The sequence below is a fragment of the Emydura macquarii genome, unplaced genomic scaffold, assembly GCF_026122565.2.
Source record: "Emydura macquarii macquarii isolate MOO-44397 ecotype Brisbane River unplaced genomic scaffold, CSIRO-AGI_Emac_v2 contig_431, whole genome shotgun sequence".
In the NCBI taxonomy this organism is placed as follows: domain Eukaryota; kingdom Metazoa; phylum Chordata; order Testudines; family Chelidae; genus Emydura; species Emydura macquarii.
In genome coordinates this window covers 10587833-10615289 of record NW_027130568.1, presented here as the reverse complement: position 1 = coordinate 10615289, position 27457 = coordinate 10587833, and the positions used below count along the sequence as shown (strand labels likewise).

The 27457-nt window shown below is 39.5% G+C and overlaps 1 protein-coding gene across 2 annotated transcripts in view; it reads right to left on the bottom strand.

The window, feature by feature from the left end:
• Nucleotides 1-26439, bottom strand: part of ATP9B (ATPase phospholipid transporting 9B (putative)) — a 308847-nt gene extending 282408 nt beyond the window's left edge. For both annotated transcript variants that reach the window (XM_067537529.1, XM_067537530.1), the window contains exon 1: nt 26295-26439. In XM_067537529.1, the coding sequence (XP_067393630.1) occupies nt 26295-26389 (95 nt within the window). In that variant the 5' untranslated portion in view covers nt 26390-26439. The remainder of the gene's footprint in view (nt 1-26294) is intronic.
• Between the last annotated feature and the right edge of the window lie 1018 nt (nt 26440-27457).

The window sequence follows — 27457 nt, the reverse complement described above, 5'->3', positions numbered from 1 at the left end:
TTTAAATCATCAATGGGAAATGAAGTGGTCTACACAATTAAAAACTGTAGGGAAGATGTTCACAGGATAATATGTTAAGATAAGCATGGCAGGAATTAACAAAAGCATCTATGTGAGAAAAATAGTACCAAAAAGAAAATATCACACAAAGTTACTGGAATGGGTTGGGAGAAAAAGAGTTCAATTTTTGAGCTGAGCTTGCAGCAAGATATTGTAGGAGAAAATGAAGATGAGATTTATCACATGGAGGAGATGTCAAGCCTGGAGATCTACAAGTCATCAGGATAGATGGAGTAGAAGCAGCTATAGGATGAATGAGATTGCCCAGGGATGAACTGTAAAGCAGAAATATCCAAGAGACTTGAGTGAAACCAAAATGCCAGGAAGAACCACCACTGAAGGATCAGAGAAGCAGCAAGTTAGTAGAGCAGGAAAATAAGGGAAAACAGTTGTCTGGCAAAGAAAAGAGACATAAAAGGAAAAGAACAAATCTATGCAGTGAAGATAATCCAGGGATCCCCATCAGGTTGTTTCCTGAGTCATATGACTGCACCGGGATAAAAGTAGAGGAAGTGAGTAAGCAAAGTGTAAAAACTGGGATGTTTTAGGACAAATGCATCATTTAAAGAGGGCAATAAGGCATCAAGGGCAGAGGTATAAGACAGACTATAAAATCGACCCAAGAAGAGGGAGGAGGCAAAGTGAAATCTAAGAAATTGGAGACTATGTTGGATTGGAGATCTAAGAAAGAATGCAAGATGGAGCAAGGGTAGTGGGCCATACTGAGGCAGATGTGCAATGAAGGTAAAGAATCTAACTAAAAACAAGATACATTTGAGGAACTCTTCCAGATGGAGTTGTCAATAGAGAAGGTTTAGGAACAAATTGGTAAATTAAACAGTAATAAGTCACCAGGACCAGATGGTATTCACCAAAGAGTTCTGAAGGAACTCAGCTATGAAATTGCATAACTAATTGTGCTATGTAACCTGTCGCTTAAATCAATCTCTGTACCAGATGACTGGAAGATAGTTAATGTAAAGCCTATTTTTAAAAGGCTGCAGAAGCGACCCTGGCAATTACAGGCTGGTAAACCTAACTTCAGTACAAGATAAATTGGTTGAAACTACAGGAAAGAAGCAACTATAGGAAAGAACAGAATTCTCAGACACATATATGAATACAATATATTGGAGAAGAGTCAAGATGGCTTTTGTAAAGGGAAATCATGCCTCATCAATCTATTAGACTTCTTCAAGTGGGGAGGGTCAACAAAAGCATGTGGGTAAGAGTAATCCAGTTGATAAAGCGTACTAGGACTTTCAGAAACCCTTTGACAAAATTCCACACCAAAAGCTCTTAAGCAAATAAGCAGACATGGGATATGAGAAAAGGTCCTCTCATGCATTGATAAACAACATAGGAAACAAAGGGTAGAAATAAATTATCTGTTTTCACAATGGAAAGTAGTAAATCAAAGTATCTCCCAAGGATCTGTACTGGGACTCTGCTGTTCAACATATTCATAAATTATCTGAAAAAGTCTAAACAATGAGGTGGTAAAGTGTGCAGATGATACTACATTACTCAAGATAGTTAAGTCCAAAACTGACTGTGAAGAGCTACAAAGAGATCTCAGTTAAGCAACTGACCATCCATGAAATTCAGTGTTGATAAATGCAAAGTAATACACATTGGAAAACATAATTCCAGCTACACATGCAAAATGATGTCATCAAAATTAGCTGTTACTACTCAAGAAAGGGATCTTGGCATCATCATAGATAGTTCGCTGAAAACATCTGCTCAATGTGCAGCAGCTGTCAAAAAGTCTAACAGGATGCTAGGAACCATTCAGAAAGGGACAGACAAAAAAATAACAATGCCACCATGTAAATCCACAGTAAGCCCTCACCTTGAATACTGCATGCAGTTCTGGTATCCCCATCTCAAAAGAGATATTAGAATTGGAAAAAGTATAGAGAAAGGCAACAAAAATGAACAGTGAGGAGAGATTAAAAAGACTGGGACTGTCCATCTTAGAAAAGAGACAACTAAGGGGGGGCATATGATCGAGGTCTACAAAATTATGAATGGTGTGGAGAAGGTGCATATGGAAGTGTTATTTGCCCCTTCACATAACACAAGAATGAGGGGTCCCCCAATGCAAGTAATAGGCAGCAGGTTTAAAATAAACAAAAGGATATGCATTGTGTGAAGTACTGTCAGCCTGCAGAACTCATTGCCAGGGAATGTTTTGAAGGTCAAAACTATAACTGGGTTCAAAAAAGAATTAGATAAATTCATGGTCCATCAAAGGCTATTAGCCAAGATGGTCGGGATGCAACCCCATGTTCTAGGTGTCCCTAAATCTCTGACTGCCAGAAGATGGAACTGGATGACAAGAGATGGATCACTCAAAAATTGCCCTATTCTGTTAATTCCCTCTGAAGCATCTGGCACCTGCCAGGATACTGGGATAGATGGACCACTGGTCTGACTCAGCACGGCCAGTCTTACGTTCTTCAGATCAAGAAGGTGACTATGGAAGTGAACTGGGTAATTGCTTCAGATCTATGTACATATAAATTTACAGATACAGTGTACCAGTTCCAAGATGACACTAAGAGCAGCAGGTCAAATGAAATGAGAAGCAGCAAAAGACAGAACTGAGAAGTGGAAGCTGAAGTCATTCAGGGACAAGAACATTTCTTCACCTGTGGGTGAACACTTTTCACAACACAATGACTCCATATCTGACCTGTTAGTCCTCTTCCTCAAAGGAAACCTGCACAACACTTTCAAAAGATAAGCCTGGGAGCTTAAATTCTTAACTTTGCTAGACACTAAAAATCATTAAATGAATAGACACTGGATTTATGATTTATAACACAATCTATAACCCTCAGCCAACTGCCTTTCCTCAACCCCTTTCCTCTCTCCCTATATGACTTGAGGGTGTTAACAGGCCACTTCACCATGAATGGTCCCTTGAAACATGTGCTAACTGCTTTTTCTAAACAATCTGTTCCACCTTGTATTTAGCTGTGATGTTTGGAATACCTTTTCCAGACATGAAAAGCAGCTCTATAAAGGCTCAAAAGCTTGTCTCTCACCAACAGAAGATGGTCCAACAAAAAAATATTACCTCACCCATCTTGTCTATCTAATATCCTGAGACCAGCAAGGCTATAATACTGCATAAAACATTATGAATAACCTGTCAGGCAGGCAGTCATTTTCAAGTAGGACCAGCTCATATATGAAATGAAGTACAAAGTTTAAGCTTAGCCAGGATACATCCTAAAATATTCTGTGTATGATGACTTTAAAGGATATCTTTATTATTTTTTCAAAACTCTAAATGTTTATCTGACCATGTTGTGTAGTGTACTCTATAATTTCACTACCTGGAATTCAATCTTTATATTCTTGCATTAAAAGAATGGGAAACCTTCTTCTAAAACTTCAGGAAAATCCAGATGGGTAAAATAAGGAGTGTGGAGGAAACACTAATGAATGTAAATCTGAATCTTAAGAGAGCTTTGAAATAGTTTCAGATTTAAATCTGTTCAATTGGTGATATCACCACAACTATTTTTCAGTCTCTTTATGATTTGCATATCCTGAAATCAATTCCTCCATTTTCCCCACAGCAACCTAAAAAAATCCAATATGTATGGAACACCTAGGCAAACAAATATCCACTCATATATACACCATTCTAGCCAGTATAAAATTCCTATCAGGATGCAAATATAAAAAAAATGTTTTAAAATCCCATCGTGCAAGTGTTTGCTTGCAGAAGTCTGGATAGTTGACATGAAGTCATGTAGAGAGAAATGGGATTAGGGAAGTAGGAATGGTAACAGTAAACTGAAACAGTAGAACCCAACATTCAGCTACAGACTAAACCAGCGGTTCCCAAACTGTGGCACATGTACCACCAGTGGTACACAGGTCACCTCCCAATGATACGCATCCACCGACTAATTAAAGCCTGCTCTACACTTACTGTGAAATTCGGCAGCAGTTGATGGGAGATATGCAAGCTATTCTATGTAGCATGCATATCTCCTGTCGACTTCCTAAATTCTAATGAGCGCAGCATCCCCACCACGCTGTGCCAACGGGAAATGCCCTCCCAACACTTAGGTTTTAAGACTGTTTTCATACAGTTTGTTTATAAAAAAAATTGGTGGTGGTACTACAGGTGGTGACATTTTATGCTGGTGGTGCGTAACGTGGTACAGTTTGTGAATCACTGGACTAAACCAACTATCTTGAGACAGTATGTAAGTCAAGAATATATTCAGCACGCATCTTCAAATAAGACAGCGAGAAAAAAGAATATTTGCATTCTAGAAACAATATCACAAAAGTAGAACAAAAAACCATCACATCTTAATTTTTAGTGGTCTTTTATCATAGCCTCAGATGTAAAGCATTCAGCATTCTGCAAGAGTTTCTAACAAGAGAGGGCATATATAAAACAATGCTAATAACCTGAAAATACATGTAATATTACAGTTTTAACTGTAAAAAAGAAACAAAAATTAAGAAACATTATGAAAATACTATGTCCTTCATAGAATATAAAAGTGTAAAAAGTAAATACTACCTAAAAGTTTCAGCTGATGATAGAATATTTATTTAAGTAACATACAATGGAGTCGATACTACTTGTTCTATATATGCAATTAATCCCATTAACATCAATTATATTATCAACATGACTAAGGGGAGAAGGATTTAGCTCAGTATGCAAGACAAAGTATATTTTAGCTATGGTTTAAAAAGATCTTTCATTAAAAGCTTAAAAGGGGAACATGAGATGCCTTTTAAAAAGAAATCAGCTTTACAAACATCTACATATTGTGATGGATTTTCTTTACAGGAGTTTACATTCTCCCTCCTTGTTTTCAAAGTTTATCTATTACATGTGCACATGTAACACATTTATATTGAACATCATCACAGTTAAAGAGGATAATCCATTTATTTAAAGAAAAGTTATCACATCACAACCCAACCATTAATTGACAGGTATTAGGAAGAAGTTTCTCCTGTGAGCAGGATACTCCAAAATTGTACACTTGGAAATTTCTTGCGCCTCCTTTGAAATATTTAGAACTGGCCACTCAAAAGGCAGGATCACCCACTAACCTGATCGTGATGTTAATTTCTATGGAGAAATAAAGAACTGTGTGCATGATGGCTAACATTTCTTTGCATTTCTTGATTTATTACAAACCCTACAGAAGCATTAATCCTTAGCAGGGAATGTCTGTGTCAAGTTTCAAACTTTGTCTGCTTTTACTGATTGTGTCACACGAAATATAGCGCTATTTACACTCAAAGATGTTTCCCCAAAAACACAGACCCTGTCTACACTTACCTCCGGGATTACCTCTTTAAAAACAGCCAAATAAGACCTGTACCAAACCATATAATCACAGAAGTGTAGAGGAAGAGGACTCAGTAGTCATCTAGTCCTGCCCCCTGCACTCAAGGGAGAACTAAGTAACTGACCATTCCTGACAGGTGTTTGTCTAACCCGTTTTTAAAAACCTCCAATGATGGAGATTCCACAACCTCCCTAGGCAATTTGTTCCAGTGCTTAATTATAGTTAGGAAATGTCCAACATAAACCTCTCTGATAGACCTGAATGGTTATCTGGGAGGAACTCAAGAAAACTCCTCAAAAAATTACATCTAGTATTGTTCATATTGAACTAAATCATTTGCACCTCTGCTAGCTTAAAACCTCCAGTGGATACCAGTCAATAAAAGGAACAGTATAAATAAAAGCTACATCCTTAAGATAAGGTAATTATTTTAAAACTAAAGACAAAGATATTTTATCTTTATGTAAATATCTAAAATCTTAATCATTTGGATTATCCTCCATTTACTCTAAATATTTTTGGAGTGTTAAAAATAAGTTATATAAAAATATTATTAATGTTTGAAAACAAGACGTCAAACTTACAGCTAAGACTTCAGTAAAACAACTCATCTGTCATACTTAAATTAATTTATATTTCATGGTTTTAAAACCCCTCCTGGTAACATTTGGTAACTACCACATTATCAAGCAGATTTGTGTTTTTACAGAGTTTCTCCTTCGCAATACATCTCTTCTTCTATTAAATCATTCAGAAAAGTTAACTTGTTGTTGGGACACAATATATCTCTGTGTTCACATCCTACACACTATTGTAATGATGTTTGCACAAGATATGCCCTGTGAGGTATAATTTAAAAACTCAATTTGCTGATCAATAATATCATGACAAAATGCACATAGTAGTATTATATATGAAGAGTTATAAACATAACTTGAAACCGGGATTAAAAGTATGTTTTCCAGATAAGTCTGGAGAGTGGCCAAACTGGTGTCCTCAAAAACAAGGGGTAAGTTGACACCTCAGCCAGGTGTAAACCAGGCTGATGGACCATTACATGCTAAATAAATGGCCTCCTTTCATCAGGAAAGAGAGCAGGGGCAAAAAAAAAAAAAAAAAAAAAATCTACATTTTAGCAAAGAAACAGTATGACGTTTCCTTCCTGTTGCCTCGCTTCCAGCTGGACTGCTTCTCAGAGAAGGACAGGACTATGAAAACAAAGGGCAGACACCACCAGATATCCCTCCATGCCCATCACATTCACTGCACCTGAAGTGACAAAGAAAGCAGGAGGACTCTATGGGATGGGTCCTGACTTAAAGAGTTTGGTTTGTAAGACTGCTGAAAGCATGTGATGAGAAAAATTTGCTTTGGATCTAATATAATTTGTTAAATTAGGCACCAGTAAGCATTTCATCTTTATTTTTCTTGTAACCATTTCTGATTTTTATGCCTCATTACTTGTACTCACTTAAAATCTCTCTTTGTAGTTAATAAACTTGTTTTATCATTTTATCTACTCCATTGTGTTCAAGTTGACATGTCTGAGTAACTCCATTTGGGAGAACAAGTTGCGTGCATATTAGTCTCAAAGTAATAACGGACTTAATATATTTGTACTGTGTAGGACAGGGCTGGGTAGTACAGGATTTCTGGGGGGAAATCTGTGAATGAGAATATGTTGAGGTCACACTGTGGTAATCTTTAAAGCCGGTAAGAGCCAAAGCATGGCTGGCTGGCTGCAGGACACTTGGATATAGTAGGGAGTGATTCATGTGCTGTAAGCTGTTTGTGAGCAGTCCAGGTTGGAGGCTACAGCAGCGAGACATTATAAAAGGCACCTCAGGTTACAGGGAAACGGTGAGACAGCTACTAATTGTACCGTGGTATGTCAAAGTGTTAATTGTGACACCATCCATTGAAATCATAATTCTTTAATTGGTTACACCATAGTCATTTCCATAGCAATAACCAAGAATACGAAAGGCACTTTTATCTTCTATATAGGGTCAAGAAAGAGATGACAGTTTGTGAAGGAAATATCTTATTCAGAAAGTAAATTGCGTGTATGTTTTCTTTGATTTTTCCTTCAGTGAGAAAATCTCTCATGAAAGAATTAACCAAACAGAATTATGGGTGAGAGTCCAATCTTGCCAGAATGAGAAATACATGTATATGCACAGCTAGAACCCAAAGCTGCTCTTGTGAATGTGGTAATATTTACAGAAAAACTGATATCTTAATCATAATTACTTGTTTATTAAGTAGTATTATACCATATTGAAAGTAAATATGTTCTTTAAAAAAAGTTCAGTTCCCATCTAGCTTTGGGCTTTTAAATATGCAGCTTCACTAAGTAGTGAAGGTAATGAATATAAGCATCATGTTTAGTAACCTTGATTTCAAAATGCAGCCTTTGAACTGGCAATTTATTCCATTTCAAAAGCAATTTTCCTATTGTGCTGGAAAATTTTACTTCAGTATTTAAAAACAATAAGATAATGAATAATGGATTTTTCATAGCCAACGTAAGGACAAAAATCTCTATTTCTTTGTTACCTAGTTTCTTGCACACTTAATTGCCGGAAGTGCTGATTTTTCTTGAGTGACAAACCTATTAAGTATAATCCTAGAAACTTTTATTAAAATAGGGAAGCACTGAAAGCAACATGAACAAAGAAGCCACAATGTAAGACATCAAAACTCACAGTACAGATAATACTAAATCAGATATAGAAAGATGAAAATATGGCTTCTTAAGGAAAAAAACATTAATATTAAACAACTTTCAACAAAACCTTAATACTATAAGAAGTATCATTTAAATAAATTTAAGTGAAAGGAAATAGTACAATAAATACTTTAAATTCACTTTTGATATAAATATCTGCCATGAAAATTACACCTGTTTCTCTGCATCACCTGCCTCTATATATCCTTCCAACTTTGATGGCTTACTGTTTTAGTTTTTTTTTCAAACCAAATCTATTGCTTTTAGTGAGCACATTAAGTTTCAGTTGCATATTACAGTCTACAGTTGAAATCATATCTACATAATAAAAATCCAGTCCTTTTATTTCACATGATTGATTCAAAGAAAGATTATATGAAGCAAAATGTACTTAAATATAAACAGGAAAGAAACAGGCTATACATCCCTTTTTGGTAAATTCCACACCTTCCCAAAAACTATAATGGGTCCTAACCCAAGGAAGAGAATCACAGCTTTGTGGGGACAATCACAGCTGCATAGTTTGTTCAGGGACAGCATCAACTCAATTTGCAAGAGGAAAAAGGCAAAACACAAAACAAAAAACACTGACAAGGAGTGATTTAGCACATCCCTCAACATCACTCCTTTATCATCATTTGTATTATGGGAGCACCTAGAAGCCCCAAGTAGGATAGGAGCATTGTGTTGAGCACTTTCCAAATGTATAGTAAAAGACATTGCTGCTGCCCTGATGAGTTTACAGAGTAAATTCCCTAAAGTCCAATGACCATGCTGCACACAGGCCAAGATCAGCTTTAATTAGCCATATTTCATGGGAAGGAAGAGGTGAGAAGCACTTCTCTGAGGATATGCAGTACAGAATCAAGTGTGCGCTTAGCAAAACCCTATATTGTTATGGCCTTTGCTTGTGACTTAAAATAAATCAAATCAGTTTGCATAACCATGCCAAAAGCATGTTAAAAACAATGTTCACCTACCACCACACCTACATATGTACAACTCATTTTCCTACCTCTAAAGGTATTTATTGAGTAGTATCATGATATGCATTTTTCTTTAGAGGAAACAACCTGAGAAAATACAGAAAATACTTAGAGATTCGGCAGATGCTCTGAAATAAATTAAGAGGCCCAAGATCTCCCCTCATCCTTATTTTTACATCCCCATCCTATTACTACAGTAACATTTTGGCTGAAGAGAAAAGGATAGGATTCCTTTGCAGAATATTAATGCTGCATTTATGGGGCAAATGGGTAAGGGTAGGGGAACTGCTGCAGATCATGCAAAAATTCCTCCGCCCAGAGATGCACACACAGACTCAAATCTCTTGTTCCTTACAGGCTCAAAGAACAAGATTCATGCTTTTTCTTATCTCTTCCTCCCATTACAAGGCCTAAAATAATACACTATAAAAGCTGGCAGGACATGACATTTTTATGTACAGAAAAAGCCATTGTATAATTTTTACACGTTTTTATTAGAGCTGGTCAAAATTTTTGTTCAAAACTTTTTTTGATGAAGAATAGTTTTTGTCAAAATGGAAAATTCCACAGGGAAGGTCTGTTTTCAACTCCATTTTTGGGATTTGGAGTTTTTATTTTTTATTAAAAACCCCAAAAACTGAAAAGCTTTTTAGCCACCAAAGAGTGAAGAATTTAGCTGGTCAGGTGAAAACTGTCAGTGTGACAGGTGTGACAATTTCTTGCAATATTCTGTACAAACCCTACTGAATTATGTTAACCCTTACTGTGCAGTGTGGGAATAACCTTACTGAATTTTAAGTTTTTTAGAAGTTCATTAATATTAAAAAATGCAATGTTTTGTCTTATTCTAGAATGGTAACATCTAGGAGACCTGACTAATGTAAAACTCTGGGACATGCCATGAGCCTCAAAGGATATTTTGAAACAATGTGAGCTTTTTAAAGTTAAGTGGGTACCCCCAAGAAGTCTCTAGGAGAAGCATATGCAAATATCAGCTCCTCCAGGTATGCAAATCTTTTGGGATTTTTGAATGAGTAGATCTCATCCTCTCACCTCATTTTACTCAAAGTGGAAGAGGAAAACAAGCATTCCTTCTTTTTTCAACTCCCAAGCGGTTTCTCAATTTGGAATGAACTAGTCATTGAACTGGACTAGTTGCATAAACTGAAATAAAGAAAATGTTCTCTCTGTACCTCGCAAAGAGGCTACCTGCTGTCTAAAGCTGTGTTAGCACTTCAACAAATTCTGGTTCCAATCCTTAAGCAGTGACTTCCACCAGCTCAGTAGTTTGATTTTCTTTAACACGTCCGCAGCCAACATATACTGCTTAAATTTTTTTTATTTAAAAGGATTTTATTAGATTATATTAAGTTTACGTGCTAATATAGGTTGTTTTAATTGCACATTCAATTTTAAATAGGTTCATTTAAAAAAATAAATTAAAAAAATCCAACAATTAAAATTTGAATTTCTATTTTTTTTTTTTTTTTTAGTAATTGGTTTTTATCCACCTTGATGTAGATACTACTTATTTATGTTTAAATTGCATCTTCAATCTCAGGGAAGTTACATTTACAGTATTCATGCTATTTCATGTATTATATATCACATGAAACCACCTCTTGCAATGCATACATGGCAAGGGATCATGTTAAATATGCTCTGGGTACTTTATATTCTCGATTGTGTATGTGTGTTTTCAACCATGAGTTTGTGTTAACTTTTTTAAATGTTTCAGATTAAAATAGATTCTTACAAGGAAAATATGATCCATTAAATGTTTTCCTACTCCATTTGTCAGTGGCTTAAAGAAATTTAATCTTCTAAGAAAATGCATTAATATCATTACCAAGAAAAAGACAAAAACTGTTTCAGAATATAAAATTATCTACAAGTAGCTTCAAGTATTATTTTGATATTGTGACACTGGCAGACAAGGTGCCAGTCCATGCCAGAGCCCCAGGCCAATTCACTTGTGTATTAGTATAGATCAAAGTGATTGTTAAATGTATAAGAGTGTATTTGGTGTTTAAATTTCATGCAAATTAGTGGGATGTTACTTGCATTGTTTTCACTTCTGTATCCCAATATAATTTAGTAGCAAACATTTACACTGTGTATATCTCAACTAAATAACCCATCAAATAAGAAAGAAGCCTTGTGGAATGCAAATGAAGAACTTTAACAGAAAAGTGCTAATTTCAAAGCGAATGGTTATTGTGTGTGATGATCTGAGACTCAAAATGCATTCCTTACTCACCATCAAAGGAAAACCCACATGGGTAGTGACACTGTCAGCTTGTTTTCTGTGAGAAGAAGTGAAACATCCTGGATCTCCGGACTGTTTGGACTCTTACAGGGAAGTGTACCAGATACAAAGCAGAGATCCCCAGAGACAATCTGGGTACCCTGAAAAGACTTTTGGGAAACTGGCAGTTTATTACATCACTGCCACCATTTGGAATTACAAACTATGACTCACTTGTGCATATATTTTACCTGCTTTAATCACTCAATAATTCATTTCCTTTTCTGAGCTAATAAACCTTTAGTTAGTTTACCATAGAATTGGCTGTCACCGTTGTCTTTGGCGTAAGATCTAGAGTACCAATTGATCTGGGGTAAGTGACTGGTCTTTTGGGACTGGGAGCAACCTGATGTGGTGTGATTTTTGGTTTAAGTCCAGTTTGTCTGGGCAGCAAGATAGACTGGAGAGCCTAAGTGGTTCTCAAACTTATTTGATCACGCCCCCTTTTTTGTATCAGTTGTAGTTTATGCCATCCCCTTGCCCCCGCCACAAGTACATATCCCAATACATGCAGTGGCGGTGCTTCATTTGAATCACTTTTGGCTTCTTTGTTTTTCAATTTTTTTTTTCTGTTGCACAAATCCATTGTAATAAGAGCAAAAGCAAAATATCAATTGTGGTCCATGCTTACAATTAAATGTGCACATCATGTCGTAGCAAACGGATTAACATACAGATGGCAAAGACTTTGTGTAATGCTATGCAAACTTAACAGAAATCCGTCAAAATGCACCGTGCCATCTGAGGACCTGATAAGTCTGGCGTAATCAGCTTTCCTATTCATTACTGTGGGTAAAAATGTGCGCAGTAAGTTTTCTTCTCTAAAGTTTTTCATGCCCCCCCCAGAATACATTCCATGCCCCCCCTCAAGGGGACCCAACCCCCAGTTTGAGAACCTCTGGTCTAAGGGGATTCTCTGTGACTCTATGGCAAGATTGGTTCTCATTTGTTATTGGCTTGGTGAAATCTAATTATAGAACACCACCAGCTTGGGAAGTCAGCCTGTTTTCTGACAGTCTGCCTGGAGGTAGGCATTCAGGGTCATGAGCCACTCCAGACAATGTTACAGATTTTACTATCCAAAGAAGTCAAACAGATATGCAAACTAATGCAAATGAAGTTAAATTATCACACCACCACCAAAACCCCTTTCATCCATAGATCTCAAGTACTTTATAGTCAGGTAAATATCTTAATTTTTCATACAATATGGAAGCTGAGGCACAATTTAGTTGAAGACCTGTTTTTCAGAAGATCTGAGCACCTACAATTCCTACTGAAGTCAATGGGGGCTGTGAGTGCCCAGCAATTCTAAAAGTCAAACTCTGAACACCTTACCTATGGTTATACAAAATCAGTACCTAAAACAGAAATAAAACAGATTCACAGAATTTTTAATCCAACTCCTATCCACTGGATTACTAAAACACTCTGTACCTCAAAGTAGCATCCTGGAGCCCCCATATTCACCACTGTGATACGATTATGAAATGCTTTTACCACGTTTTGCCTTATGAGGTATCATTTTAAAAGTCTTGATCTGTTGAACCTTATACTCCTGGGGGAATTCTATGCCACTGCATGTGCACAGAATTCATGTCCCATACAGACTTCTTTGCTTCCCTGTAGAAAATGACAGGGAAGCAAAGAGATGCCGCAAGAGCAGTCACGAGCCCCTCCACAGCAGCACCAGCATGTTGTTTACGACCCGAAGCAACCAGCAGAGAGGTAAATCACCAGGAAAGGGCGGGGCTGGGGACACCCAGGGGCGTAGTAGTTTAGGAGGAATGTGGAGCACTGTCCACCAAAACAGAGGCGAGGCATGGAGGGGCATGCAAGGTCACATGCCACTGCCCCTCCACCCATTTCTGCAAGCTTAGGAGCTGCCCTGGTGAGGAAGGGTGCTGTTCCATCTTGTTAACATTCTGTACCCTGGGTCCTAGTGCAGTGGTGCTCCCCTTGTGTGTGTGCTGGGAGCCATCTTTTTTTGTACAATGGTGAGTGCCCATGGTGGGGGAGGACAAAGGGGCTGGCGGGAAAAGGCAGGAGAGAAGGAAGGAGGATGGGATAGAGCAGAGTGAGGGGGATGTGGGAGTGAGGGGAAGTGTACAGGGCAGGGTACAGTGGGGAGAGGAAGGAGAAGGGAATGGGGAAGAGAAGGTGATACAGGAATGGGGGGAAGTGGGAGCCCAGCATGCAGCATCCCCTTGGCAGCAGCAGCAGCTGGGGCTCCCTCATGAAGCAGGCCCATCACACCCCCACCCCGATGAGCCCTACCGCCCCTGCACCTGGACCACCCAATGAGCCCTCCACATCCAACCCCCACACCACTGAGCCCCAAATAGCTGCACCTGGTCACCCACCCCACCAAGCCCCACTCACTCAGTACCTGGGCCTCCCCACTGAGACCCTCACACCCAGACCCCCCCCCATCCAGAACCACTCTGCTGCCCACACCTGCTGCACCTGGCTTGGAGGGGCAAGGTGGGGTGTTTCTGGGGCAGGCCTGACTCTTGCGCTGTATCAGAATCAAGTGCAGCCTCACCACCAAGTCCCTGTTCCAGGACTAGAAGAGGGGCTGCAGTGTGATCTCCCACCTCTGTGAAACCAGTGGCCTGTGTTCCCCACTGCCATGCTGAACCCTACACATTTATTTACTGACAACTAAAATTTGCAGAATTTTAAAATACTGTCCACAAAATTTTTATTTTTTTGGTGCAGAATTCCCTCAGCAGTAACCTTAGCCTGTTGGATTGTACATACCATCACTGTATGTGAAGTTATGAAGCATTGCTATATGTGTTACTGAAATATGTTGTGAAGCTGGGAAATGCCCACAGTTGGCCTTTCAGTAGGGACAAAGGAGCAGCTATCACTGACCAGACAGGCGTCAATGGCCCATCAAGAAGAATCCACTTTCCGAGAGACTTCTCAGGGAAAGCACTACGCAATAAAGGACTGCCTGACCCGCACATCACAGCAAAGATCTTTCTAGCAGCTGGAAGAAAGTATAAAAGTGAAACAGTGACATCATCATTTGGCCTCTCTCCTCCCACATCTCAACACCTGGAAGATTGTCTGGAAAACAAAGACTTTGAACTAGGGAGAGGGGTCTGAAGCTGAAAGGGAGTCCAGTCTGTGTAGTAATTGTAAACTGGCTGTAATGTCTGTTAGGGTGAAAGACTGCTTGACTCAAATCTCGCTTGATCTGTTAAACTTAGAATTTAGATTGCATTTCTATTTTTATTTCTTAGGTAACCAATTTTGATCTCTATGCCTGCTACTTATAATCACTTAAAATCTATCTTTCTGTAGTTAATAAATCGGTTTTATACTTTACCTAAAATTGTTTGAAGTGCTTGGGGAAGCAGCTCAGATTACAAAGGCTGGTGCATGTCCACTTTCCTATGAAGAAGTGGCAAACTTATTAATGAGCTTACACTGTTACTTAAAGGGTTAGCTCACAAAATTAGTAGGAAATACCCATCATGTTTAAAAATCTACTTTTGCCCCTTGCAATTTCCTCACTTTACTTTTAAGAATACTCTTAATCAGGATTGAATTGGACTGATTTCTATTGGTATCTGATAATCTTTTGAAAAAAGAAGGTAGGAGTAAATTTACTAAATTGCTGGTCTAATCAAGGAAGGACTATTATGTCACAAGACAAATCCTCCACTTCCAACAGTCTGAAAGCAGGCCAGGTAGCAACAGTGTCAAAGGCCAAGAAAGCACAAGAGTTAATTCTTCACACCTCTCCAGTGCCTCATTGAGGACTACATACATATCAAACCTGATGTTTTAAAAATTAAGGAAAGTTCCAAACCCAATAAAGCCTTTAAAAAAGGGTTTTCTCCTAGACCCCTGAGGTATGGAAGCACAACATCGCTGTCATTTTTCCCACAAATTAAGAAAAGGCCAAGTATTTTATTCAAGGATTTTCTCATAAGAATACACATTAAAAAATCTGGTCCAAAATTCTGAAGAGCAGTGAGTGCCTGAAAACAAGGGTTTAGAAAAAGCTTCCATATTTACATAGGGCCAGATTCTGATAACTGTATTGACACTGAATAGTACCTTCCCTCCACTGGTTTCAATGGGATTACCCTTGGATAAACTCCTACTCAGCAGTGCATTATATGTACATAGTGATGTATAATGGGTAGTTTTGCTTGTAATGGGGTAGACAAATCCTATTACAGGATCAGGACAAGAAGGGATTAAAGGTCTCTTCTGGAGACAGGAGTGAAAGCCAGACCCACCCCACAACAGCTATCAGCAACTTTAAAAGCTATCCTGGTTAAGAGATGGAAGTGCAGGCAGCAATTAGAAATAAAAAATATATATAATGAATAGAAAAAGATGAAGCAGATGGAGATGGCAAACAATATAAATTAGAAGCTATAAAGCATAGAAAATTTATAAGGGGATCTAAAGACATCAGAGAAAAAAGTCTATGGCTGGCAGAACCTAAGGACTGTTGTTGGGGTTTGTGTGTGTGTGGTTTTTGTTTGTTTTTTTAAAGTAAAAGAAATCCTAAAAATGGTATGAGCCATTACTAGATAGAGATGGTCACATTGTTAATAATGCAGAAAAGGCAGAGTTTTCAACACAATCCTATTCTGTACTTAAAAAGTGGGATGATTCATTAATACTGCATAATGATAAACTACTTTCCAACCCATTAGTAATTGAAGACTATGTTAAAACAGTATCTACTAGCGATAAATACTTTTAAATCAGCAGCCCTGATAACTTGCACTCAAGAGTCCTAAAAGAGTTGGCTGAGGAAATATCAGGCCTGCTGAAAATCTTTACTAAATCTTGGAATACTTAAGGAAACTCCAGATGACTAGAAGAGTGCTAATGTTTTCCTAATATTTCAAAAGGACAAGGGAGATGATCTGGGTAATTATAGGGTGGTCAGTGGTATCAATCTCTTGCAAATAATGGAAAACCTGAGACATTAACTAATTAATAAATGTATTCAATACAACTGTATTCAGTACAATTCAATTAAAGAATTAAAGTGAAATAATATAATTAACACCAGTCAACATGATATTATGGAAAATAAGTCTTGTCAAACAAATCTGAAGGGATTTCAAATTTGCCTGATAAAGGCAGTTGTGTACATATAACACTTAGACTTTTGTAAGGCATTTGACTTAGTACCACACAACATTCCAATTATAAAAACAGCACTATACAATATCACTAAAGCACCCATTAAATGGATTAAGAATTGGCATAGCACAAAAAATAATTGTCAATAGGCTATTATAATTGAATGCAGGTGTTTCCAATAGGATTCCACAAGGATCAGTTCTAAGCCCAACACAAAATATTTTTATCAATGATCTCCAAGTAAATATAAAAGCACTGCTGATAAAACATGCAGATGACACAGATTGTTGGAGTTGTAAATAATGACGAACAGAGCACACATAGCTATCTGGATTGTTTGGTAAATGGAACCTAATTCAAGTAAAATGCTTTGTAATACAGCCAAATGCACAGCCACATTTAGGAATAAAGAATACAGGTCATCTCCACAAAATGGGGAATGTATCCTGGAAAGCAATTACTCTGAAAAAAATTTAGGAGTCACAGCATACAATAACTAAACACGAGTTCCTAATACAATGCTATAGCAAAAAGGACTAATGCAATCATTGGCTGTATAAAGGGAGAAGTAGCAAAGTGATTTTACCTCTGTATAGTGTGTTGGTGAGACTAATACTGAACTACTGTATCCTGTTCTTATGCCAACATCTTAAAAATTTGAGGGGCTGCAGAAGACAGTCACAAAAATTATTCAACTGGATTAAATGTCATACAGAAGCTTAAATAACTCAATCTGTTTATTTGATAAAAAAAGATCAAGAGGTGACTTGACCACAGCATGCAAATGTGCCATCACAGGGAAAAATATTAGCTATTAAAGGGCTCTTTAATCTAGTGGAGAAAGCCATAACAAGGACCAATAACCAGAAGCTGAAGCCAGACAAACTCAAATTAGAAATCAGGCACACATTCTTAACAGGGCGATTAACCAAAGGAACCACCTACCAAGTTAATTGGTGGATTCCCCATCTCTTGACATCTTCAAATCAAGATCAGATTTCTTTCTAGAACATATGATTCAGCCAAACAAGTTATTGGGCTCAATACAGCATAACTGGGTGAAATTCTATGGCCTTTCATACAAGAGGTCAGATTAGATGTTCCAATGGTCCCTTCTAACCTTAAAAATCTATGAATATCAAATCATGAGGGAAGGCCCTCCTCCAGCTGAAAGGAATAAAAAGGAACAAAGCCCATTTTTAACTCCAAGACTTTAATTTTAAAACATCAGGCTCCAAGGCTCAGCTGCCCTGATAGAAGGATCATTGGTTTTAGAGAGGACCTGCTGAAGGGTGGTGGGTTAAGTTAGGAACCTGAACAGCAGCCAAGCCTGAGAGAAGACTTAGGCAGGACTTTTGTATTATTGTTCATATATGTGAAATAGCATTAAAAGAATTAACAGACTCTATGCCCCAAGCAGCATACCATTTAAGGCCCAAATCAGTACACTATGCAACAGTCATAGAATGATATGTAGATTTTCTAGTTGAAGTGTTTTGCCATCTCAAATATAACTACCATGGAACTATATTAACCAATAGATCTTTACTTGATTAGTTTACATAGTATCACATAGAAGTCGTTTTGGAACAAATTGATACATGAAACCGTAATAAGTCACCAGGACCAGATGGCATTCACCCAAGCATTCTGAAGGAACTCAAATGTGAAATTGCAGAACTACTAACTGTGGTATGCAATCTTTCATTTAAATCAGCTTCTGTACCAGATGACTGGAGGATAGCTAACGTAACACCAATTTTTATAAATGGCTGCAGAGGTGATCTTGGCAATTACAGGCCAGTGCCAGGTAAATTGGTTGAAACTATAGGAAAGAACAGAATTATCAGACACAGATGAATATGATATGTTGGGGGAAGAGTCAATATGGCTCTTGTAAAGGAAACTCATGCCTCACCACTCCTATTAGAATTCTTTGAGGAGTTCAAAAAGCATGTGAACAAGGATATCCAGTTGATACAGTACTTGAACTTTCAGAAAGACTGACAAATTTCATACCAAAGCCTCTTAAGCAAAGTAAGCAGCCCTGTGATAAGAAAGAAGGTCCTCTCATGGATCAGTAACTGGTTAAAAAATAGGAAACAAAGGGTAAGAATAAATGGTCAGTTTTTACAATGGAAAGTGGTAAATGGCAGGGTCTGCCACGGATCTGCACTGGGACCTGTACTGTTCAACGTATTCATAAATGACCTGGGAAAGGGAATAAGAGTGAGGTGGCAAAGTTTGCAGATGATACTAAGTTACTCAGGATAGTTAAGTCCAAAGCTGACCGTGAAGAGTTACAAAAACATCCCATTAAATTAGGTGAGCAACAAAATTATAGCTGAAATTCAATACTGATACATGCAAAATAAGGCAAATTGGAAAACATAATCCCAATACAAAATGATTACTTCTAAAATTAGCTGTTACCACTCAAGAAAGATCTTGAAGTCACTGTGAATAGTTTTCTGAAAAACATCTGCTCAATGTACCGCGGCAGTCAAAAAAGCTAGTAGGAACCCTTAGGAAAAGGGCAGACAGTAAGCCAGAAAATATCATAATGCCACAATATAAATCCATGATATGCCCACATTTTGAATACTGTGTGCAGTTCTGGTCACCCCATCTCAAAAAAGATAAATTATATTAAAATTGGAAAAGGTACAGAAAAGGGCAACAAAAATGATTAGGGGAATGGAACTGCCTCCATATGTGGAGAGACTAAAAAGACTGACTGTTCAGCTTAATAAAGAGACTACTAAGGGGAGATATGATACAGGTGTATAAAATCGTGAATGGTATAGAGGAAGTGAAAATAGCACTGTTATCTAACCCTTTACGTAGACACGAAGCAGAGGTCACCCAATGAAATTAATAGGCAACAGATTTAAAAAAAACAAAAAGTAGTACATCTTCACACAATGCACAGTCAACCTGTGAAACTCATTACCAGGGGATGTTGTGAAGGCAGAACCTAAAACTGGGTTCAAAAAACAATTAGATAAATTAATGAAGGACAGATCCATCAGTGGCTATCAGGCAAGATGGTCAGGGATGCAACACCATGCTCCTGGTGTCACTAACCCTCTGACTGCCAGAAACTGGAACTGGATGACGGAATGGAGCATTCAAGAACTGCCCTGTTCTGCTCATTTCCTTTGAAGCCTCTGGCACTGGCCATTGCCAGAAGACTGAATACTGGGACAGATGGACCATGATCTGATTAGGTAGGGCCATTCCTGTTTTCTGATATTCACAGAATATCAACAAAAAACAAGTGATTCTAATGGAAAATGAAGGTAATTATGAATGAGGTATTCAAATTCCTGTAACATTTTTGGTTCAGATTGTAATCAGTACATGGTTACCTGCAGAATGTTAGGTGCTTATTTAGCTTTATTTCCCCAAACTGAAGATCACAAAATATTTTTTAAGACAACGGTCTTGTACAAAACTTCAGCTTTCATTAGATAATTTATAGGGAGCATTGGGATTTTAAAGATTTCTTCACTTAATATTAAGCTCCGTTTTTAAAAAGCTGTTAAATAAAGCTAGATGTATGTATTGTCTCTCCCCACCCAAAAAAAATCTGTTATTGCAGACTGAGTAGTAGATTAACAATTCAATTTATAGGAACAAATGTCAAACATTTTTGGTTTCATCATCTTTCTATTCTAAACAGTTTTGTCAAAACTCATCAAACCAAATAGACCTGGATAAGCACCCTAAGGGCAGATCCACACTTAAAATGCAGCAGCAGCACAGCTGCACAGATGCACCTGCACCACTGTAGCACTTCAACAAAGATGCTACTACATTGGCAGGGGAGCTTCTCCTGTCAGCATACTTAATCCACCTCTGCAAGGGGCAGAAGCTATGTCAATGGGAGAAGTCCTTCCGTCGACATAGCGCTGTCTACAATAGGGGTTAAGTCGGTATAACTACATCGCTCAAGAGTGCATTTTTCACATTTGAGTGACAAGTACACAGATGTAAGTTTATCATGTAGCCCTGGCCTAAGAAATACAATGTTTTCCAGCAGTCTTGGCTTTCTAAGAGTAGCTATAGTTCAGACAGATAGACAGAAAAAGCACACACACAGTATCTTTTATTGTTTCTCCCATCCCTCCAAAACAATGAACATGATTGCTGGCCTTCGCTTATTTTTCACTCAATCATAGGAATTTCCAACTAAAATAAGGACATGTGAGTCAACTGACAGTACTAGAGCATTCTATAGCTATTCTACCTCCACAAACAGAAAAGAAATGGATTCTGTCAATTCTATCCTATATGTTATCTTTCTTTCCAGTAGAAAGTAAATCAGACAATTTTTTTAAAAATATTTTAGGTTTTAAAGATGCAGAGAAGAAATATGCAGGAAAAGGTGGATGGTTTTGCAGCAATGGGGTTTCTGAACTGCAGTGGGACAATATATGGCATGCATACCCTTATTTAGCACCAAACTACTTTGCTACAAAGTACATCAACAGAAAGGGCTACTTTTCTATGGTAATACAAGTGCTGGTGGATCACCAGAGATGCTTTACCAACATCAGTGTGGGCTGGTCAGGAAAGGTGCATGATATGCACAACTTTAAGAACACAAGACAGGGACTTTCTTTCCCAACCAGCAGATTACTATGAGAAATGTTGAGAGCCTACCACTTGCTTCCATAGCTCATGAAGCTGTATACCAGCTACCTAAACAGCACCAAGAAGTGCTTCAACTACAGGTTCAGCAGCTGCAGAATGACAGTTGAACTTGTAGTTTAGACCAGGCCTAATATGAATTAAGGTCATTCACTTTAAGTGAATCTGCTTGACTTCTGTAGGAGTTATGGAAAGGATAGCATTCTAGCTAAGCCTTTGGATTTTCAGGGCATTTCCATTTCAATTTGACCATGTCCTCAGTGGTTAACTGCAGAGGGAGATATATAGGTTGGATTTGGAGCTCAAAAGGAAATGCTTTCTGGTAGTCTCTTCTCTGATCACCTGGGTCCTGCTCCTTACCAGATTTTATAAGGAATTTTCTGAGAAACAGGATTTCCCTGGGAGCTTCTCAGGGCTTCTACCAAACTGCCCTGGAGCTGGGGATCCAAGGGTTTCAGGGCCTGCAACTCTAAAATAGCCACTCCATGTGAACTGCCCCAGGGCTGGAAGTCCCATGGCATCAGGGACCACTGTTTGGGAACTCCATTGTTGCAAAACTATCCGCTATGTCCTGCACATTGACCAGAGTCATAGTCCTATGTAGCACAGGTAATTAATGGCCCTGCACTCTCACCATAGCTTCCAGGCTCCCTGCCATCAGAACAGGAAGCCTGGGAACCCTGGGACAGGCATCCAGGATCCACAGCCATACGGTAAGCTGCACCATGCAGACAAGGGCCAGGGACCCTAGGGTTTCTAGACACCTGAGCTGCCTGATTCCCATAGCCTGGGGAGCCAGGTGGCTTAGGAGCCTGGAAGTCTGGGGGTGCCTAACCCTAGAGTAGTCTGCATGGTGGGCTGCTCCAGAGCCACAAACCTAGAAACCCCAGCAGCTGCTGACTGAAGTTGATTCAGTGTCAGTTCTGTTGAGCCTATGAAGGAAGGCAGAAATGAAATTGACTGGAGTAGGCAGCTTCACTTGATATTGAGTGGTGGGCTGCAGTGAAACTTAACAGAATCAGTCAATTTCAGTCAGCAGCTACCAGGGTCCCAAGGAGCATACTTCCTTTCAGAAGCACAAATATGGGAATTTCCATTTTGTGAGAAATTTCAAAGCTTACTGTGAAATAGAAATTCTGAGTTTCAGCTACTTCTACTCCTGAGCTCCCATTCCGTTCCCCAGCCAGCAGTACAAAAAAAAGAGGAAGAATATTAAAATTCATAGCTAAAATGTTTACCCTCATGCCAGGAAATATGGGAGTCTGAGAAAACACACCTTCCCAGCAGTGTCCAATTCTACCTCATTTTGTGGATCCATAAGTCTGTGCTCTAAAGTTGTGGTACAGATATGCCCAGTCCCGTATGATAAACTAAAAATTTAAATTTCCTCACAGCCCCTTTAAGATAGCGTCTTTAAGGTCACTAGCGGATATTCTCAAATTGCCTTGCCAAACGATTTCCTTCCAATAACAGAAAAGCTCAGATTCTGTATGAAGTTTTGAGAAAAACTAAAACTCATTAGAATCTGTTCTAAAATGAAGGACTAACTTTGTTTACACAAGGAAATTGTATGGTCTAGAAACTAGTTTAGTTAAGCTTGTGCAACCCTCTTGTATATACACTACTTTGTTTTAAAAGTACCTTATATCAATTTAGTGTATGCCTTACGGTCTTCAAACATTGGTAAGACCCATGTTTTTCCTCCTACAATACAAGGGGTGATGACTGCAACACCCAAAGTAAGGTAAGGGCAGCAGCTCCCTGCTATGTTTAGATAGTGTTCCAGATATATATAGAACCCCAAGTGGCTGAGTTCAGGTCTTAATAGGTTATTTCTGAACAATAGGTTATTTAACTTTTCTGTTCATCTTTAAGAGTGATCTGAATGAAGACCAGGACTTCTTTTGGCCCCTTTTTACAATGTATTAAAAAGCAATGGAAGTTTGTTTGTTTTAACCTGAGAAATACCAGGAATGTCTATCCTAGTTCTACAGAAGGATTCTGAAGCCTCATGTAGAATTATCAAGGATATTTTTTATTCTAAATGTTTTCTAGGTGCTTACACTAAAATAGCTATTAACAAAAAACTAAACGTTTTTAATCATCTAAATAAAAGTCACCTTCCTCTCTCAGATTTCATTAATGTCATACCTGTAGCTGGAAAAAGACAGAATGGAAAAAGGCTAAGTTTCTAATGCAAAACAAAAAACAAGAACTGAGAAAAAAAGGGCAGAACTTCATACACCATAATGAAGAAAAAAGGGTACAACTTTTTCTATCATTGTAGGTCACCTCTAATATAGACTTGTAATTTAAGTATTTTGCTAGATTAAGTTCAAACTTTAAATATACACACATACAATACTGATGTACACTTCCAACATCTTTCATCAGAAGCGCATTTTGTAGCTTGCAACTCAAGGCAGCCAAGTGTTAGTCCCATTATTCAGAGGGGAGAAATTATTAGGGTATGCCTTCACTAGACTTTGGTTTAAGTTATGTCTACACTACCAGTGTTATAGAGGCACAGCTGCAACAATGCAGCTACACTGCTGTAATAATGTAGCATCAACACTTTCTACATCAATAGTTGGGTATTTTCCCTGTCAATATAGGTAATCTACCTCTTTGAGAGGCAGTTGCTAAATCAACAGCAGTATACTTCCATCAACCTACCCACTTCTAAACCAAGGGTTAGGTAGACTTAACTATGGGCCAGAGTGCAAAATTTTTCACAGTCCAGAGCAAAGTAGCAAGGTCAATCTAATTTTAAGTGTACACCAGGCCAAAGATATATGGAAAGCATACACAATAGCTTTTACAAACATGTTGATTACCTTGAGTTAACTGTCATCAACTTGACATACAAGAGTCTAGCAAAAACAACCCCTAAGAGAACAATGCTGTATCTTCACTGGAGCATTAACCTGAGCAATCTACATTCCTCACAAAGGAGTCAAGCCCAAATGAGAGCAGCCACACTACAAAACAACACCTCAAGCTGCACAGAGTGATTGCATTAGTAGCTAATGAGTTGCATTGACTCAAAATGTACCCTATACACCAAAGGTATACTGCAGCTGGGAGCAAGCTTCCATCCAGCCCAGGTAGACAGACTAACACTAACAAGGCTCAAACTAGCATGCTAAACATAGCAGTGTGGACTTTGCAGCTCAGGCTGGAGCACAGGCTCTCAAGCCCAAGGGGTCAGGTGGGCTTGAGAGCCCAAGATCCAGCTCAAACCACAACATCCATACTGCTATTTTGAATGTGCTAGCTCAGGTCCCATTAGCATGAATACATCTACCCCGGCAGGGGACTCAATTCCAGCTGCAGTGTAGACATACCCCTACAGGCCATCCAAGTCAAGTTAAAACCCACTACAAAATTTGAATTAAGACGGGTCATGTGCAGACAGGCCTCAAATTTGGAACAACACGCAAGTTGTAACTCAAGTGAATTATGCCGTGAAGACAAGCCCTTGGTGATTTGCTGAAGGTCACAATGGAAGTCAGAGGCAGAACAAGGAGAAACCACATTACTGCACTAGCCATGAGACAGCACTCCATATTTTAATAAATATTTGTCTTTATCTTAAGTAACACACTTATGCCCTGATCCTGCAAACATTTAAGCATGTGCTAACTTTTTTGCAAATGAGCAATTTTGTTGGCTCCACATAACACCAAGCACATGCACAAGAATCTGCAAGATTAGGACTGCCTTTTCTGCAGCTTCCACCATAATGCAAGTTATGTAAAAATAGCAAAGATACATGGTAAAGGCAAAAAAAAATATATATGTTTACATACATGGTAGATTAACATACTGGAAGTTTTTTTAAATCTTATTTACTTTGCACTATTTATGCTACTTGTTCACTTTTTGAATTTTTCAACTCAGACAATGAAAACAAGCTCTCTGACATTGATGGTGATAAAAGTGACCTGCGGTCACGTTTAAATCCGAACACATACTTATTGACTTTTAAAAAATGAAAGTTAGATCACACTTCAAATACCACAATTGCTCCCCAAACCCTCATTCCCATTTTCATGGATTCACAATCTTATGCAGACCAACAGAAAACAGGAGAAACTGACCAATTTACAGTAGGAATAATGACACTGACTATACACATAGTGCTGTCCAACAAAAACCTGAGAATGGAGAAAACTATTTTCGCTCTACTCTCTTTCAGGTAGAGTCGTCTTAGGTGTTACTCAGAACTCTAGTAAGTCACAAAAAAAGTTACTCTTCCATCTGAAAACTTAAACTGAGGGTTGACCTTTAATCCCCCCCCCCCCACACACACACACACACACGCACTGTCATTCTTTTGCAGCTAAAGCAAAGAGTATTCATTGTAACTTTTTTTTAAAGAAACCTTAGAAATACTACTTTCTAATTATTTAGATTATTAAACCTTGTTTTACAAAATCTAGTTTGGGCATTTTAACAACCAGAGAGCAGCTCTTTCACAGCCTGTTAACCAACCCTGTAAAGGTAAGGCACCCAAGTCAATTAACCCAACAGAAATAACTTATTTTTCTCTAGTGTTTTTAAATGTTGCAGTGTTCAGACCGATCCATCAACATCGGACAACTAAACTACCCGCCGAGAAAAGTGAAGCCACGGATGCAGCTGTGGGACTGGGGCAGACCGAGCCCGTCCTTTGCCCAACACAGGAGTGACGGGGCTGGGGCTCCCCGCCGAACCCCTCCGAGCCGAGCCCACCCCCCTCCCGCAGCGCTGAGACCTGGCGCAGTGACCTCGCCCGCCCCAGCGCCTCTGAAACCATCCCCCCCCCGGCCAGGCCAGCGGGGAGGCCTGGCAGCGCCCGGGCTTGGTAGCCGCGGGAGGAAGTGGGAGACTCGCACCGCACCGCACCGCCCCTCCCCCCGCTTCAGCCCGACCCCACGGGGCGCGGAGAGGGGGAGGGGGCCTTAGCCCCATGGAGGAGCCGACGGGCTAGGGCAAGTCTCCACGGGCCACGGCCCCTCGCCAGCCATTTCGCCCCACAGCTCGGGAGGGGGGGGGGAGAGGGAGGGATGCTCCTCCCCGGCCCCGGCCGGTACCTGTTGTGCCGCTGGGCGGTGGGGAGGCTGGTGTAATAGGCAGCTCGCCGCTGGGTGCTGCGCGGCACCGGGCGCAGCGGGATGTGGTCCGCCATCTTCCCCGCCCACCTGCCCGGCGCCGGGCCCGAGCCGGCTCCCCGCGAACCGTCACCGGACGTCACCCTGCCCTGCGCAAACACCACGCGCAAGGAACGGCCCGAGACACCTGACGTCACCCAGCAGCTGATGAGAGGGCGGGCGCTGCACGGAGCGGCTGGGATATAAACAAGTGGGCGGGGCTTCCCCGGCCGCGCCGCCCCCTTGCCTCTGAAACGTGCGTGCCCGGCTCTGGCCCGGTTCTCTAGGTCCCGGAGCCTGGCGCGTGCCGGGTGGAATGGGGGTGCAGCTGCCGGGTGCACAGCGGGGCTGTCTGCATGGAGTGGTGGGGGCTGGAGCTGACAGGCTAAGGGATTTGAGGGGGTGGGTGGTGCGCATAGGCGGGAGGTCAAAGGCAGAGCAGCGAAGACGTGCGGGCTGGCTGGCTGCAGTGTTGCGTGGGAGATAAGGGGTGGCGACCATGCAGCAGGGACGCGAGGGCTAGGAGCAGGGAAACTGTGCACGCCTGCGCTTATTCATCTTTGCTAATTTCGATCTTCACTTTAAAAAAATATTTAGTGATCTTGTACCTGCAGGACGAGACAGGCCTTGATTCCCTGCCGCTCCAGGGGCAGAATTCCCATCCAAAAGGCCTGAGTCCTCGGCCTAGAGAGGTGAGGCATCCTTATTGAGAGCCCTGCCCTACAGTGATACTGCTGATAGTGTTGTCTTTCCCTTTAGCTCCCGTTGACTTTAAAATCCAGCTTAAATTTATTTGGAAAAAGTTAGATGTTTAAAATACTTTTATCCTAGATTGTCAAACCTTAGTAAAATTTTCTTTGTCTACATTTACACCTGCTACTATAGAGTAGCTACAACTCTACCACAGCAGTGTTATGAATGGAGTATGTAAGAACCAGAAAATGAAACAGAAACAAACCCAAAAAAAAATTCTGTCACCATTCAGACAGAAAAGCATAAGTAAAAAGCATACATTTTGAAAAAAAATAGTTGCTTTTTAGTAATCCAAGTTATTAAGAACACAATAACAATTGATTTTAAAAATGATTTTCAATCTCAGAGAGCCC